The 15,367-nt window shown below is 37.8% G+C and overlaps 3 protein-coding genes across 5 annotated transcripts; 1 reads left to right on the top strand and 2 right to left on the bottom strand.

The window, feature by feature from the left end:
- Window positions 1–835: 835 nt before the first annotated feature.
- LOC126791083 (E3 ubiquitin-protein ligase RHF1A) lies at window positions 836–3,662 on the bottom strand. Its single transcript, XM_050517487.1, has 8 exons — window positions 3,291–3,662; window positions 2,787–2,833; window positions 2,622–2,684; window positions 2,423–2,534; window positions 2,015–2,337; window positions 1,713–1,820; window positions 1,242–1,588; window positions 836–1,135 (listed from the first exon to the last, which is right to left on the bottom strand). Exons 1-7 carry the CDS (start codon window positions 3,438–3,440, stop codon window positions 1,255–1,257), a joined length of 1,137 nt encoding a protein of 378 aa, XP_050373444.1. The 5' UTR covers window positions 3,441–3,662; the 3' UTR covers window positions 836–1,135; window positions 1,242–1,254.
- A 792-nt stretch (window positions 3,663–4,454) lies between these two features.
- LOC126790895 (DEAD-box ATP-dependent RNA helicase 58, chloroplastic) lies at window positions 4,455–7,186 on the top strand. 3 transcript variants are annotated; one of them, XM_050517263.1, is made up of 9 exons: window positions 4,455–4,867; window positions 4,963–5,076; window positions 5,207–5,329; window positions 5,459–5,563; window positions 5,712–5,867; window positions 5,972–6,040; window positions 6,157–6,237; window positions 6,500–6,595; window positions 6,992–7,186. In XM_050517263.1, exons 1-9 carry the CDS (start codon window positions 4,535–4,537, stop codon window positions 7,037–7,039), a joined length of 1,125 nt encoding a protein of 374 aa, XP_050373220.1. In that variant the 5' UTR covers window positions 4,455–4,534; the 3' UTR covers window positions 7,040–7,186. The 3 variants fall into 3 exon arrangements, with proteins under 3 accessions (XP_050373220.1, XP_050373221.1, XP_050373222.1); XM_050517265.1 differs by having other exon boundaries at window positions 4,760–4,867; window positions 4,967–5,076; XM_050517264.1 differs by lacking the exon at window positions 6,992–7,186 and having other exon boundaries at window positions 6,157–6,245.
- A 1,559-nt stretch (window positions 7,187–8,745) lies between these two features.
- On the bottom strand, window positions 8,746–13,753 carry LOC126789948 (glucose-1-phosphate adenylyltransferase large subunit 3, chloroplastic/amyloplastic). The gene is made up of 15 exons (XM_050516033.1): window positions 13,520–13,753; window positions 12,796–12,909; window positions 12,525–12,689; window positions 12,347–12,439; window positions 10,976–11,059; window positions 10,834–10,889; window positions 10,575–10,668; window positions 10,366–10,478; window positions 10,187–10,259; window positions 9,974–10,054; window positions 9,798–9,884; window positions 9,470–9,574; window positions 9,288–9,394; window positions 9,145–9,205; window positions 8,746–9,032 (listed from the first exon to the last, which is right to left on the bottom strand). Exons 1-15 carry the CDS (start codon window positions 13,751–13,753, stop codon window positions 8,931–8,933), a joined length of 1,569 nt encoding a protein of 522 aa, XP_050371990.1. The 3' UTR covers window positions 8,746–8,930.
- Window positions 13,754–15,367: the final 1,614 nt, after the last annotated feature.

Here is a 15,367-nt window from a genome sequence, read left to right as displayed (position 1 = left end):
CTCGATCAATTCTTCCAAGTAAGCGTAGTCATAAAATAAATCAAGATCAAGTTCAATGATGTTATGCATCATGGCCTCGCGTATCCATCTAGAATTGCGAAAATAAAAACTCATGTCCTCGAAGATGGTAATTTTTTCGACGGCATAGAAACTTTTGGATGTTTGAAGCAGCATGACGTGAAAGAACACCATCAACAAACTTTTCGAATTTACCTCTGAAAATCTCAACGACGACGTCTAGGTTGGGACTCGAAATCCAAAGGTTGTTCCATCGTTTAGCCAAAATAGCTGTTTTGTACGGCATCTCTCGTCGGAAGGAAAGAAAATATGTTTGAGAGTACACCATCCGGTAATTGACCGATCCTGCCTTGACGTCTAGCTTCGTACGCCATTCTTTTTAGGTGAATGAGAGGATACGATATGAAGAGAGATATTTATACAGGTGCAAGTGGTATTCTAGTAGAAAACAAACCTATATATCTTCGGGAATTGTTTCTTCCTATAATTACTCATAATTACTGGATATTCAGTAATCAATTACATTGATTGCTTTTAATTTTGCTCGTACATTACATTAATTTTCTCCCTAATCTAATCTATGTTACTAATGATGGTCATAAAATCGTAAGAGCCGTACAATCCTTAAGCCCTTTTCCTACAAGGATACAGTCGTGTTTTATTGAGTAATTAATTCTGAGGGAAAGAAATCCTGAAAGAATATGACTTTTGAATAGTGTATTGGAATCAGATGAATTTAAATCATACTGGTACGTTTAATGCTAAAAACATCATTGATTAAACAAAGATGTAGTTTTCCCAGTCGAGGCAACTGGTATATATAAGGGTTATCTTGAAAACCATTTGCAACTGGTACATATAAGGAATTCCCCAGAAAACATGGGAACCACTAGGCAACAAAGCAAAAGAAAAAAAATGCAGGACACGGCACATAAGTCATTTACCTGGAATTACTAAGGTTCTTTTGTTTTGCACAAATCGGCAATGCAGGACGCGAACCAACCAGCAGCTTGGCCCTAACCAGTAACCATAACATCACTTGCTGATATGCCATATGCTTGACCAATAAAACACATTATTATTCTGAAACCCAAACCGTAGAGCAGCATCGCCCACTCTGCAAAAGAAAAATGGGTATTAGTGTTGGCACTTTAAATATTAATCATACAAAGCAACAACTAATCATTAGGAAAAATGTGTCCCTAAGAGTAAATTTTCTGGACCTGCACAGAAACTTCAAATCGTTCTGATGATATGAGAGGGTTCTTCTGAACTTTCATCTGCAATTCTTCCACTACTTTTATTACAAGATTGACCATCAACAACATTCTCTAGCACAGCTTTTCCCTTGGTAGAGAAGTTTGAAGCACCCCCACTACGACCAGAAACTGGAGTAGGGGCACCAGGTTTCTTTGAGGTAAGGTCTAGGCGCTCAAACATTCGTGCAACACCAGTGATTCCTGCAGTCATATCACGTTGAACTCCTTTGCTAAGCTCTTTGACTGAGTTGTTATGAGCAAGCAGCTTTTCCTTCAGCCCTCGAGTGCTTTTTGAAAAGGACACTTTGTATCTTTGACATGTGAAAAATGTGGACTTAAGTGTAAAACAAACGAGAGCAACTTCTTGTTTTTTTTTTTTTTTTGGTTGTAAAGAGTAAATATTATCTTCAATGAATATGACAGAAAAATTTGTACCTGGCTGAAGCAGCAGACAACTTTGATTTAATAGACTCGGGAAAATTGAGCATCTCAGGTGAGCTTTCTCTGGGTGGTCCATTTGGTGCTGTCTGCCCAAAGAGAACTCTGTGTTGACCAAAGAAATGGTGAGAGATAGAAAGACAAACAGAAATAAAAGTAGACAAGGAAAATGGAGAAATCAAGTTTAGACAATGATTCATGGTGGAATATTTTTTTTTCTCACTTAACATGTGAGGGCAAATTGCTTTCTAGAAGAAACAATACAGTGAAGAGACTGGCTTGTGGCCCTGGGTGCATACCTTGGTTTAAACGGAAGGTCATTGCTGACAGCACTGCTACATATGAAAGATGGTGGAGGTAGAACAACATGGGGTCTTAGAGAAGTTGGTGAATCACCTCCTGGTGACCGATAAGTGAAACTTGGCCGTTCTTCAGGAGAAGATGGGTGTGCTTGCTCCAAACCAGACACGTTTTCGGGATAGGAAAAATTAAAACCATTGGAAGGGCCCAGTCCATAATATCCCTGTCTTTCCCTTCTGCGCTCATAACGAGCCCTGCTCGAAGCAGCAGCAAGATGCTGCATAATACGCTCTTCCAAATCAGAGTCATCTGAGTACGAATCCTGAAAATACAATTTTTTTCATTAATAAACATCCATTCTCAATATTCCAAAGTAATTCAAAAATTATAAATCATTAGAATCTCACATGTTCAAAATCAAAGTCCTCAGATGAATTCTGAAAAGTTGGGGGAGCAATAGAAGATATGTTTCTCCCCCTCAAGCGCTTCTCATTTTGTACAGCATCTAGTAGCCCTTGGCTAAACAAAACAAGTTGATTCACAAATAAGATTAGGGAAAGTACAATCAAGTATTATATTTTCTGGAACTCTGAGAAAGTGACACACCTAGCCGGATCCTTCAAAACAAGTAACTGCCAACATATTGGGCATTCTTTACTTCTTTGTGACCTGAATAAAACATCAAGTTCAATAATATAAAACATTCATACAACACAACAACTTGCATTGTAGAGAACAGATAAATCATTCGTGAATTAAATTGGGGTTTACCATTCTAAGATACAGTGAAGATGATAGTCATGTTTGCAGCTGGTAATCTGAAAAAGAAGAAGAAATTCTCGGAGTCAACACTCATTGAACATCTGAAGTCTAAACTGACAATTACTTCAACAACTGTTATATCCACTCTATACTACAACAACACAAAACAAGACATCCAACTTCCACCACATAACTTTCAGTCAATTACGTAAGCACAGGAATCCTCGTATCACAACGAAACTGATTAGCCATGCTATATAAATGGGTACAAAACAATCAATGAAATTTAACATCTGATACATATTGATTGTGTTATACATTTCCATGCTACAATGACAGAATCCTAACACATCAAAATCCAATCACTCCAAAAACAAGAACCACAGCCAATCACATTTCCAATTCAACATTAAGAAACAGACCCCGTGAGACGGTCAGTTGGGTAGTGCCAGAAACACAAAACTCAACAACAACAAAAAAACAAAAGTCTGAGAGATGGGCAAATGATCTCACAGTGGCAGGGTCATCAGAGCAGAAAGGCTCAAGGCAGATGCTGCACGAGTCTTCATAACTTTCGTCGGGAAAGACAGCAGCAGAGGAGGAGGGAGTCCAGAAGGGTATTGGGTTGTCATAAGAAGAAGAGGAAGGAGCAAAATACGCCATCTAGTTTCTGAGACAATGTGGGGATTGGGAGGGGTGAAGAGAAAAAGGGGTAGAGGGAGTGACTTTATGGGGATTGGTTGAGAAGAAGAAGAAGAAAGGAGGGAAGCAAAGCTAAGAATAAGTGAGGAATGAGGGAGGGGAGAGAGTACAGGGTCAAAGTAAAGAATTTTAAGGGAGAGGAGGAAGATGAAGAGAGAGAGAGAGCTGAGGAAACTCTGCGAACTAGAACCCGATTCACTCGCCCTTGATTTGATGCAATCAAAACTCTGATTTCATGTCAACCACTTCTGATTTGGATTTTTGCATTTTTATCATTCCATCCTTTCAGTTTTGAGTTATTGCTCTCAAGTACATTCTTCTATTTTTCTTCTTATGAAATGATTGAAATGGAAGAAAATCACACTGTTTTAAATTAAAATAAAAGCAAATTAATCTGATAATATAGGCCGAAGTTTGAGTTTATTTCTAAAAAAATGAGAATATCGTCATCAAAAAAGAAATTACAAATAGTTAAATATCATTAAAAGATATATAGTCTCTCGAATTCTACTAATTTATAAATGTGTCTACTTTATATGAAGTGAGGAAAATTTGTGATTAAGATAGAAGAAGATGACTACCAAAAAACAATATTAGAGAATAACTAACTAGTATGTTCTTGTTTTAAGTGTGTGACGCGATGGAATGTTCTACATTTTGACGACTTGAAACAAATCTTTAACTCAAATATATATAATTCAAGTGTAATTGTGTTACACAATAGTTGAACTTGTGGGGAAGTAAAACACGTATGCAACAGCGGTATAAATATTTTTTCTCATTACAGTGTTTTAATCGGTTTTAACGAAAATATAAACCGGCCGAGGTTTGTCTTAAGAGTGAGCTCTTGATTACAAATACAACAAAAGGTAAGGACCTCTCTACGAAAAAGGTACATGTCATTGGATTGACCGTCCAACAACTCCAACCGCAACCCCAAATCCCCCGACGTGTGACCCTAATATTAAGACACCCAATACGACACCGTTTTCAGCTTTTGCCGCCCCATAATCCCCTACAGTCCAGCACACAGTCCACAGCCTCAGACCCCTTCAATGGCTACACTCTCAGCTCCTCACCTTCTCCTTCTCTCATCCCCAACTTCAAAATCAACGCATACCCATTTCACCTCCCACTCCCTAAACCCTAACCCTAACCCTAACCCCAGAATCTTCTCCTTCAACTCCTCCGTCCCAAAGCTCACTCCTTTACCCGCGGTTCTGCGCTCTTCCCCAATCACCGCCGATCCCGACTCCGGCGACGATGACGTCACTCTCCGTCGAATCTGCGAGCCGCATGTTCCGGACCATATACTCTGCAGAATGGAGGAGTTGGGTTACGTGGCGCCGACTCTGTTTTCCGGCCGAGACTGCATTCTCCACGCGCAGGTCTAAATTCGTGATTAGTTTGATTGTTTGGGGGTAGTTTTGGGAAGTGAAAAGATTGAATCTTGGGGTGTTGGTTCTTTTGGTGATTTGTGTAGACAGGTTCTGGGAAGACGCTGACGTATCTGTTGTTGATATTTGCGGTGGTGGAGACTCGGAGGTCGGCTGTGCAGGCCCTCATTGTAGTGCCCACTAGGGAACTTGGGATGCAAGTAAGAAGCTTGACACTTGGTTCACAATGGTTGTGTTTAACTGTTTATAGTGACTCATTCATTGTTTTGTGGTTTTCGATATTTCTGTGTAATGTGGTTCAAAGAAGATGAGTGTGTGTTGATGAGTTAGGTTACAAGAGTTTCTAGGATGTTGGCGGCGAAGCCTAAGGATGGTGAAGTGGAGCAGAAAGGATGTAGTGTTATGGCGCTTTTGGATGGAGGAATGTTGACGAGGCACAAGAGTTGGTTGAAGGTGCTGCATTTTGGTTTTATTTTGTTGATTGAATGTGCATGTTAGGAAGGAGGTTTAGTTTTTCTTTGATGTTTTTAGATGTTTGGTGGAGAGTTTTTAATTTCTGTGGTGTCTTTAATATTGTCTCAGGCAGAGCCCCCTACAATTGTGGTGGCTACTATAGGGAGTTTGTGCCATATGCTTGAGGAGCATATCATTAAGCTTGAGTCGATGCGAGTGCTGGTGATTGATGAGGTAAATTGGAAGCGATTTTGTGTTTAGCTATCCTGTCAGCTATTTTTATTTTTTGGCATAGAAGTTGAAGTTTCAACACTATTATGACAGATGGGATGTTCTGTGTTTTGTGCGATATATTGATGTTTCATATGCACTGTTTCGTTAGGTTGATTTCATGTTTGGTTCAAAACAAGTCAGTTCTCTTCGGAAGCTTTTGACATCATACTCGCCAATCAATAGCCGTCACACTGTTTTTGCCAGTGCTTCCATTCCTAAGCATAGGAGATTTTTACATGATTGTATACAGCAGAAATGGACCAAGGTTTGCTGCTATAGTTCTCGTTTCTACGTTACACTCTTATTTAGATACACTGCTGCCACTATGTTTAATCTTTACATGCATAATGATTTGTATACACTGTACAGAGTGATGCGATTCATATCCACGTCAATCCGGTTCAGCCCATGCCATCATGTTTACACCATAGATTTGTGGTATGACAATTTTCCAAACCATGTAATCACACTCCGTTCTGCTTATTGTTTGTCTGTCACTTTATGCTTTAAAATAACTGATTTAATTTCTGAGAAAATTTGTCTTGGCTTAACAGGTAAGTGGTAAAACAGAAGGCATGAAACCTTGCTATCCTTATTACAGTCGGATGAAATGCAGTCTGGCATTATTTTTGTCGGTGAGCAGGTTCGTGCTACGTATCTTTGTCTCTATTTTGATTTCTTAAGCTGAAGAATCCTATAATCTTATGCTGAGGCCGAATTTCATCGTATTTAATATCAATGCTTTACCCAGAAGATATCTATATAATTACGGTTGTCATATAGGCAATTCATGTTTATAAGAGTTCACAATCTATAGTATGTTTTATAAGTTGGATGGTTCATGTTCCTTGTAACTTTTTTTCCATCAAAATATACCTTCTTATTCTGTTTGTTCAGTCCGAGAAGTTGAAGAAGGCTGGAAATCCCCCGTCAACAGATATTCTCCTATTGGAAGAAGACATGAATTTCAACTCACGTGCAGCTTCTCTATCAGTAAGTAATGCTGTAGTCTTCAAAAGTAAAGACATTGTGTTTGACTTTCATTTATGCATGCGACTGATATTGCACTGTACATGGAACACTTCTGAGCTGTAATGAAGCTAATGTCATCTGATGTTGAAAAGATGATGGCAGTTTAGACAAATTTTGAATGTGGTCATTACAGTTTTGGATGGTTAAAAATGAGCAATTACATCTGTTCAATTATATGAGGGAACATAAACTGAAATCGAGTGCCTCAGCCTTAAATAGAGTAGGAAATCAGTTTTCAAATATCTGATTTACCTTTTGGAAATATCCAAGCTTTTCAACTTTTGATCCTGTACTCTTGTTTGGATCCATATGTTTTCGTTGTTGAACTCTTCTGACATATCTATCCACTTAATTTAGGAACTGAGACAAGGAAGCAGCTATCTCTTAGTGTCAACAGATATATAGCTGCTAGAGGGGTTGACCTACCGGACACCACTCACATATACAACTTTGATCTACCAAGAACTGCTGTTGATTATCTTCATCGTGCTGGGAGAACAGGTAGAAAACCATTTTCAGACAAGATATGCACTGTAACCAACATTTTAATGTCAGAGGAGCGATTTGTTTTGCAAAAGTATGAAAATGAACTGATGTTTAACTGTGAAGAGTTGATTGTGTAAAATCAATGTCATCTCAATTTTGTACACAACTTGTCCTTTCATCCAGAGCTCTTTCAACCCATTTTGCTTTGATATGATGTTTGATGTTTGGGAGTAGAACAAGTCACTTTCCTTATGTAAGGAGGATTATACAGTGTAAAGAGGGATCTAATGGGAGAACAATTATAGAAATATAATCACAAAGCCTTTTTACCTTCAGTTTTGATAGAGATGGGAGTCATGGAACTGATGTTACGGTTTTGAACCTTTAATGTGTCAGATCACATGGATGTTTCAATCTTCTTCAAAATCCTCGTTAGAAATTATTTCAAACCATTATTTCTTGAGTTTTTTTCACCAACAGTCCCTCAACTCTGGTGTACCTACCAATGTGATACCTCAACTCTTAATCGTACCAATGTGATACCCAGACTCTAGTATTGCTATCATTAAAGTACTTCCGTCAGTTTTTTTCAACTTTTCCGTTATCTTGGTGACGTAGCAGGTACGTGAGGCCCACAAAGAGGGTTAAAAGACAAAATTAACCTCATATGAGAAGAGCAATGTTTTTCCCGCCCTTTACCTTGAGAAAGACACCCAACAATTCCAATTTTGACGCCAATTTTCACTCCATACTCCTTAATTTGTGTCTAATATCTAAACTAAAGAACTACCGCCAACCAGTCAACCACAATATGATAAAACCTAGATCAATCTCATTTTCTATTTTTACCCTAGCACTTGTTAAACTAACAGAATAAATATATAAATTTATATGGAACATCTCATTTTCACAATCTCATAAGAATATAGAAACACATAACTTAACGAAATTCAACTACATGTACCATTAGTTCTTACAAGCAAAAATCATGGCAGATCAACATAAAAGGTGGCAACTAATGGTACTTAAACATGTATTTGAATTTCGTTAAGTTATGTGTTTTTATATTCTTATGAGATTGTGGAAATGAGATGTTCCATATAAATTTATATATTTATTCTGTTAGTTTAACAAGTGCTAGGGTAAAAATAGAAAATGAGATTGATCTAGGGTTTTATCAGATTGTGGTCGACTGGTTGGCGGTAGTTCTTTAGTTTAGATAAGAGACACAAATTAAGGAGTAGAGAGAGAAAATTGGCGCCAAAATTGGAATTGTTGGGTGTCTTTCTCAAGGTAAAGGGCGGGAAAAACATTGCTCATCTCAGATGAGGTTAATTTTGTCTTTTAACCCTCTTTGTGGGCCTCACGTACCTGCCACGTCACCAAGATAACGGAAAAGTTTAAAAAAACTAACGGAAGTACTTCAATGATAGCAATACTAGAGTCTGGGTATCACATTGGTACGATTAAGAGTTGAAGTATCACATTGGTAGGTACACCAGAGTTGAGGGACTGTTGGTGAAAAAAACTCTTATTTCTTTACTGTATTTTTGCACCTTCAACGTTCAATACATTGTCATCACTGGATGCTGATGACTTGCTCAAGTCTCTGATTTGATGAATCATTGAACTAATTATTAGCTAGTATACAAATAAAGCGGCAGAATTTCTTGTACAGCAAGGTTTATACACATTCGCATTACAAAAGTGTCTTGCTCTGCTTGCAGGAGTAGTTTATAGTGATTGATATTGCATAATCTCGTTTCGTTCCATCCAGATAGACCCAAAAACGAAGGATGGAAGGCATGTATTAGATCGATAGTCCATCTTTGATAGTTGAATTTTTCAATATAACTATTACACCAGAGCGGATGTAAAACCCCTCTGAAGATCTGTCGGCTTCTTGTACTCCCTGAAATTCCATTCGTAAACAGAGACATGAGTAGACCTACAGCAATGTTCCAATGACCAGAAAACTGATCTGAAGATCAGCAGTCGCATTAAGAACTATAAATCTACTATACCTCGGTGTTTGCAATAGTAACATTCTTCCCGATTCTGGCATTTTTGTCAATGATGCAGTCTCTGCATATAACATCAAGATTATTATGAGGAGTTTGAGCATTGTCGCTAGTGAAAAGGAAAGGGAGGTTTAAGCAGCTCGTACTTGATTTTTGTGTTCTCTCCTATTCCGACGGGAACTCTTCCTTCAGCTAACAGTGAGAGCACTTCAGAATCGGTTTCGTAGTAATCAGCACCAAGCATCACAGTGTCCTGCATGTGTTTTGATAATCATAAACAACATTTCCAAGTTAAGCTAGACATAATTAGAAAATGTAGAGAGCAAACCTTTAAGTGAACATTTGCGTTTATCCGGGATCTGATACCGACTACACTGTGCTCTATCAGGCAATCAGTTAAGAAACTTCCATGTGATATGATGGAGTCAACAATCTGCACATGAACAGGGTAGTGTTACAATACAAATTTTCTGGCTTGTTACATCATACTGATACCTTCTCCATGTTCTTAGTTTTTGTTGAATATTGTCGTACTGGAACAACTAGTTTGATTTAGCTTATGGCTTGGATAGATATGCATGCATTTTGATACAACGTCTTTCTTGGTTGAGGCCCTTCAGGAGAAAATCAAAGAGGAGAGCTCCAAGACGACTAACCTTGCTACCGTCAATCTTTGATGGAGGTAAGTTTCTTCTTGAAGTATACATAGGCTTTGCTGCATCATAGAAGCTAAATTTGTTTGGCTGAAAGAAACAACGAACATAGGATCAGATTCTATGCTGACAGTACAAGTTCATCCAAAATTAATAGATCACCACTGAAACTATCTTACATGCTCAGTGAGGGCAAGGTTTGCCTCGAAGAAGGATCTGATGGTTCCAATGTCTTCCCAGTAATCATTGAACAGATAAGCCTACACAGAATATATATATATATATATATATATATATAGCAAAGTAATGAGTTTGAATTTGATATGCATGTCTTGATAGCATCTATAGATTTAAGTAAGGCATTTATTCTGAAACAAAGATTTAAGACAGACCTTTACGAAAAATTCACTAGCTGAGGCTGGGATAATTTCTGATCCAAAGTCGTTTGCAGTCGGGAACCGCCATCTGGCCCAAATAGTAGCACAAAATTCTCAAATTTCATTCACATTGGGGTGTTGTGCCCAAGTATATGAATTTCTTTAACCCAGAAATAAATTCACATGATTAGAACCTTAGAAGATTCAGAAGTATCTCCTTCTTGAAGACATACACTCCCATTGAAGCAATGTATGGCTTCTTTATTGCTTCCTCCACAGAAAGTCCTAGAACTGTGGTATCTACTGCCTGGTGTTTGCAGTAGTGTGAGCATCCAAATAAATATAAGATTTAATGCCAGTTCCATATGTTAATTACTAGTGATAACATTGGCATGACTATTACCATTGCCTTCAGGTCGGCTCCTTTAGGCTTTTCACTGAACGAGATGACTTTTCCTTTCTTGTCTATCTTCATCAGACCAAAATCTGAGGCTCGGCTGTCATGGAGAGAGAGAGAGAGAGAGAGAGAGAGAGAGAAATGTCTCTAATTGTTGATAGTCATAGTTATGCAATTATTTGAATTATACTACCAGGAAAGTTTGAAGTCAATAATACTAGGAATGTTCAAGAAAATCCTCATTCTGCTCAAATTAATAGCATACCTGTCATCCATTGGCAAACAAGAGATGGTAATATCTGCACCACTTTCACGGTGATTCTGTAGAGTGAGATTAATTTTGTTACATTTGAAGCTGGAGTAATGAAATATGTTTAGTGCAACAAAGCTAAGATGTTGTGGTTTACTTGAATGTAGTCCATGTAGTCCATTCGATACAAGTGATCTCCGGATAGAATGAGGACATCCTCAATATCCTTACTTCTTGCATCCTGCAGCATATATAAATCAGGTGTATGTTATCATGCCACCAGCTTGTTAGGGCCATCCTATTCAGAAAGAATCTTTAGTTCCCAGAAACAACTATCTGCTATATGTTCTAAAATTTGTATCGGTTAACGGAAGGATGAATTTTGTGTCTATAATCATATATAGCTCAGAGTGAGGGTATTAGTTTCTTAGAATTAAATTCAGTTTAGTCCCTTGAACTTTAGGTTACAATGTGAAGGGGAAGTTGATGGGCTAATAACGGCTCCAAAGTAAAGAACAAATCTATTCTCGTAATCTAATTACCTTTGCTCTTAAATAACTGGATGCTCCCTCAGAAAACCCAGGCCTGTTCTTAACTATTATTATTGTTTGAAGTAATTAGTGACCTCTGAAGTATAGTTTCCTAAGACTACAGACTTTCAGGTTTTGTAGATGCATGCACGGTTCTTTAGCAAGGGGCAAGATTTGCACTTATGAACTGCAGAATTGCACACAAGGAGCTAAAATGTCACCCAACACCAATATAAATAATTGCTATTTGCTAATGATGGAATAGAGAAGATGGAGGTTCAAGAGGATCCAGACATCTGATAGTGTCATTTGATAGTGATCACGTAGGTAACGACCATAGGGTTGGCATCCATTTCTCACTGTTTTAATGGAGAAGATGTTCCTAGTGATCTTCTTGTTATTGTGATGTATATATTCATGGAAAATCATAAAGAAAACGGAGTGTGACACCGAAAGCATAGCTCTAAACAAGCCTACTGGCTACTGCACTGCAGCTAATCGGCCATGATTATTGGAACCTTGGTGGCCACATACACGGCTACATTATTTTAGCCATGATCACTGAATTTTGGTTCTCGTTCCAACTGATAAAATTGTTTCGATAAATGAAACACCATATGATCTTCTTAAATGAATATCAATTCAGGATTAAGATACTACTATATGGTTTAGCTATCAACTATGAGCTTGAGGGTCCCTTGGGAGAAATCACTAAAAAGAGCAGCTGGGGTGCAAGAGAAGGATCAGGAAGTGTTTTGAACTATTGCTCAAGGTATGCAAGTCTCTATACAGATAACAATGATGGGGTTGTGAAGGGAAAAGGTGGTTTTTTTTTTATAGAGCGACCAATATCCATTTAGAAATGGAAACCAAAGGGAAGCCTTGCACACATTCTATGATCATAGCTAGTCTTCCCTAGTTTGTAAAATCTCTACACTTCAAAATTCAGATTCTGCAAACGAGAATTCAACTGTGTTAAAATTGTTGGGTTTGAGTACCTCAAAAAGCCAATGGAATTGTCGAACAGCATCTGCAGTGCCCAGGAACCAATTCTTACCTGCCTCTCCTGGAGTTTGAGTAGCAGCTAAAACCTGTCATGCCAAAGAGTGTGTGTAACATTTTTGTCAGAACCACTTTCTGGCTAAGACAATATTAGTTTCAATGAAGCTAACATACCTCCACATAGCCATCACCAAATGTTGTAGAGTTGTAAGCGCGCGAAATGTGCCTGTTGAGTGATGCTGAGTTGTATTGAGTGAGGATATAAACTTTGTTGATTCCACTGTTGATGCAGTTGCTCATTGGCACATCAATAAGTCTGTATGCTCCCCCTATTGGGACCTAAGAAGAACAAAATGTAACATTGTTCACCCAGAAACTATTGAAGGACTTGTATATAATCACATAAAATGAGGTAGTTGCAGCTACAAGGAAAGAGAGAGCTTACAGCAGGCTTTGCACGCCGTTTGGTGAGGGGAAAAAGGCGAGTACCAGCTCCACCTCCAAGTATGATAGCAACGACAGTCTTTGGGTCTCGCTTCTCTAATTCTAAGTCCCTTAACTGCAGTAGACAAATTGCCAGTTGGTTATGATGCAGAAACTTGTTGCAGTCCTCTCAACTCCACTTCAGACTTTGAAAGGGTGAGTTCATATTTTCCACCTAGTACTTCTTAAAGGTTAGTACTTCTTTTTTGGCTAATTACTGTTATATTAGTTAATAACTCAGAAAACAATTTTGAATACAGAAGTAAGACTGAAGTTTGAATCTTGCTCTCTTAATTATAGAATCCATTTGACCAAGATCATTTGCATGCTGATGATCTCAATATGATACATGTTCAAATCATAAGCCTACTGAGATTATACTGAAATTAAATGAAAGTTTAAGCCCATGCATCTGAAAGTATATTGTATTGATCACATTCCATCGCAATGCTTAAAGATTCCAAAAATCAATCTAAAAGTAATATATTTATATAATAATGTAGTCCAACTTTAATTCCATGACATAATTTGAAATCATTTCTATATTGATGATTGGCAATTTAGCTTACCACATGCATTGTGCTGAAAACTTGATGATTGTCTAAACGAGACTCTGTTTTTGGCCAATGCATTCATGTTTAATGATATTCATCTATGTTGTGACTTGTCAGTTTTTGGAAGCTCACCTTGGCCACACCAACTACATCAGCAATTATAGACTTGCAAACATGAACATTCTTCTTATTCTTAATGCTACCACTTCCTTGCTGAACTTGACTCAGCTGCAGCTTCTTCCCCATCACATCCCCATTGCAGAACTTGACAAGCCCTCTCGGGGTCCTTCCGGCCAGCCCCACGCTGCCGCGTGACTGGATGGCGGCCGAGAGAGATATCCTGCAATGATCGGCCGACACCGCCATTGTTGTTTTCTTAGATTTTGAAAATCCAAGGAGATGCTGGAAATGGTATAAATGGAGGGAGTGGTGCCCGTGAGTAAGGTCTAAAGTTTACATGGATGATGCATGACGCTATCCATATTCATTTGCATCCACCAGTTATATATTGTGTGTCTGTCCCCTTGCTAAACCAGGAAAATATATATTTCCCAAATTAATCCTACCTGAGGCTGGGAATTTACGGTCAAAGAATATGCTTAACTGCTCAAGGCTCAAGGTTTGCCTTCAAAGTTCAAAATACCAGATTTTTTTTGGCACTTTGAAAAGTTGTAACAGACAGTTTCTGATGTTGTTTCAAGATTGAAAAGATTTTTTTGTATGAAGATTACATTTGATCACAATGTGAGTGTAGCAACAACACAACGGGTGATTGAACAAGCTTTTTTTAATTGAAACAGAACTTGTCGAATCAAAACGAATACATCAGTAATACTCTCAATAGAGACCCCATTACTCAATCAACTGAATTACCAAAAACTAAATCACACTAAGTTATATAAATATTACCTTGCAATACACAGCTTGTGTCATAGACAATGCTGATCTTGCAAGTCAACCAATCCTTTCCGCGTTTTATTCTTTTGAACTTTTTATAATTTTCATTTGGTTCTTTTTTCCTCTATTTAAGTATATAACAAACTAAACTATAATTTTCTCCAATATCTCATTCAATCATCAATAATAGTATATAGTTCGATCATCTAAAACCTAAAACTAGAATGAAACAATCACTCACCGCTCTTCCATCTCTCTAATTATTATTTTCTTAGTATAGTTATCTTACACTTGAATGGTAGTAGTCAGTAATGTATCTAAGCTCTTGAACTGATGTATAGAAAAATAATACGACCAACCCATGTAGATGATATGATTCATTTCGCATGTTCATACACAAATTAATGTCATCAGCAGTGTATGTTCTTGTGTGGAATGTACTCCATAAGGAAACCCAATTCTAACGAGAACAAGATTTTCTAATCACCAAGACTCACTTTTCAATTGCATTAAAAAATATTTTGGCCAAGACATTTAGAAAATTGCAAGATCATTCCCTTCCATTCCCGTCATGCATGTGTTTAGAGAAGTCTAATTTGTTGCAAATGTCATTACTCAAGAACGACATCGAATGTCAGACGGTCACATTAGCTCGGCTATTAGAGTCTTGCACTTCAATAATGTAAACTCGAGTGGGCTGAGAGGTTTCTCTTTATAACTTTTTTTTGTACAAAAATAAATTACATTACAGCATATCAACAATTGTGTTTATTAACTAAAAACGTACAGAAGTAGACTTATAACGTATTTAACCAAATACGTTGTATTAGAGAATGCCCTCAAATGGATTACACTTTGAAATGCACTTGTCACAAATGTCTAGGTCGATCCACATTATTGAACTGCACGCACATGACATCCAAGTATAACCTAGAAGTTGGCACTCAAAATTAATCATGGTTCTAAAAATCCTTGTCTAGGCGCTAGGCGGTGTCTCACCTATCCGATTATAGCTAGTCCTCAAAGTTAGGCGCTAAGCTGAAAATCCGTTGATTAATCCGCCTAATCGACCGACTAGTCCAC

This window comes from Argentina anserina, chromosome 4 (assembly GCF_933775445.1).
Source record: "Argentina anserina chromosome 4, drPotAnse1.1, whole genome shotgun sequence".
NCBI classification, from domain to species: Eukaryota; Viridiplantae; Streptophyta; class Magnoliopsida; order Rosales; family Rosaceae; genus Argentina; species Argentina anserina.
The sequence above is the reverse complement of the archived record's forward strand: the minus strand, read 5'-3'. Positions and strand labels throughout refer to the sequence as shown.

What these genes read in the sequence shown, in the direction of transcription:
- LOC126791083 (XM_050517487.1), bottom strand. Translation starts at nt 3,440, where the DNA reads ATGGCGTATTTTGCTCCTTCCTCTTCTTCTTATGACAACCCAATACCC. An exon ending in GCTCTGATGACCCTGCCACT is followed by an intron (nt 2,834 to 3,290) that starts GTGAGATCATTT and finishes CTTCTTTTTCAG; the next exon opens with ATTACCAGCTGCAAACATGA. An exon ending in TTGTCTGCTGCTTCAGCCAG is followed by an intron (nt 1,589 to 1,712) that starts GTACAAATTTTT and finishes CACATGTCAAAG; the next exon opens with ATACAAAGTGTCCTTTTCAA.
- LOC126789948 (XM_050516033.1), bottom strand. Translation starts at nt 13,753, where the DNA reads ATGGCGGTGTCGGCCGATCATTGCAGGATATCTCTCTCGGCCGCCATC. An exon ending in ATACTTCTGAATCTTCTAAG is followed by an intron (nt 10,260 to 10,365) that starts GTTCTAATCATG and finishes TATTTGGGCCAG; the next exon opens with ATGGCGGTTCCCGACTGCAA. An exon ending in CAAAGATTGACGGTAGCAAG is followed by an intron (nt 9,575 to 9,797) that starts GTTAGTCGTCTT and finishes GTTCATGTGCAG; the next exon opens with ATTGTTGACTCCATCATATC.
- LOC126790895 (XM_050517263.1), top strand. Translation starts at nt 4,535, where the DNA reads ATGGCTACACTCTCAGCTCCTCACCTTCTCCTTCTCTCATCCCCAACT. An exon ending in GTTTACACCATAGATTTGTG is followed by an intron (nt 6,041 to 6,156) that starts GTATGACAATTT and finishes TTGGCTTAACAG; the next exon opens with GTAAGTGGTAAAACAGAAGG. An exon ending in GTCTGGCATTATTTTTGTCG is followed by an intron (nt 6,238 to 6,499) that starts GTGAGCAGGTTC and finishes CTGTTTGTTCAG; the next exon opens with TCCGAGAAGTTGAAGAAGGC.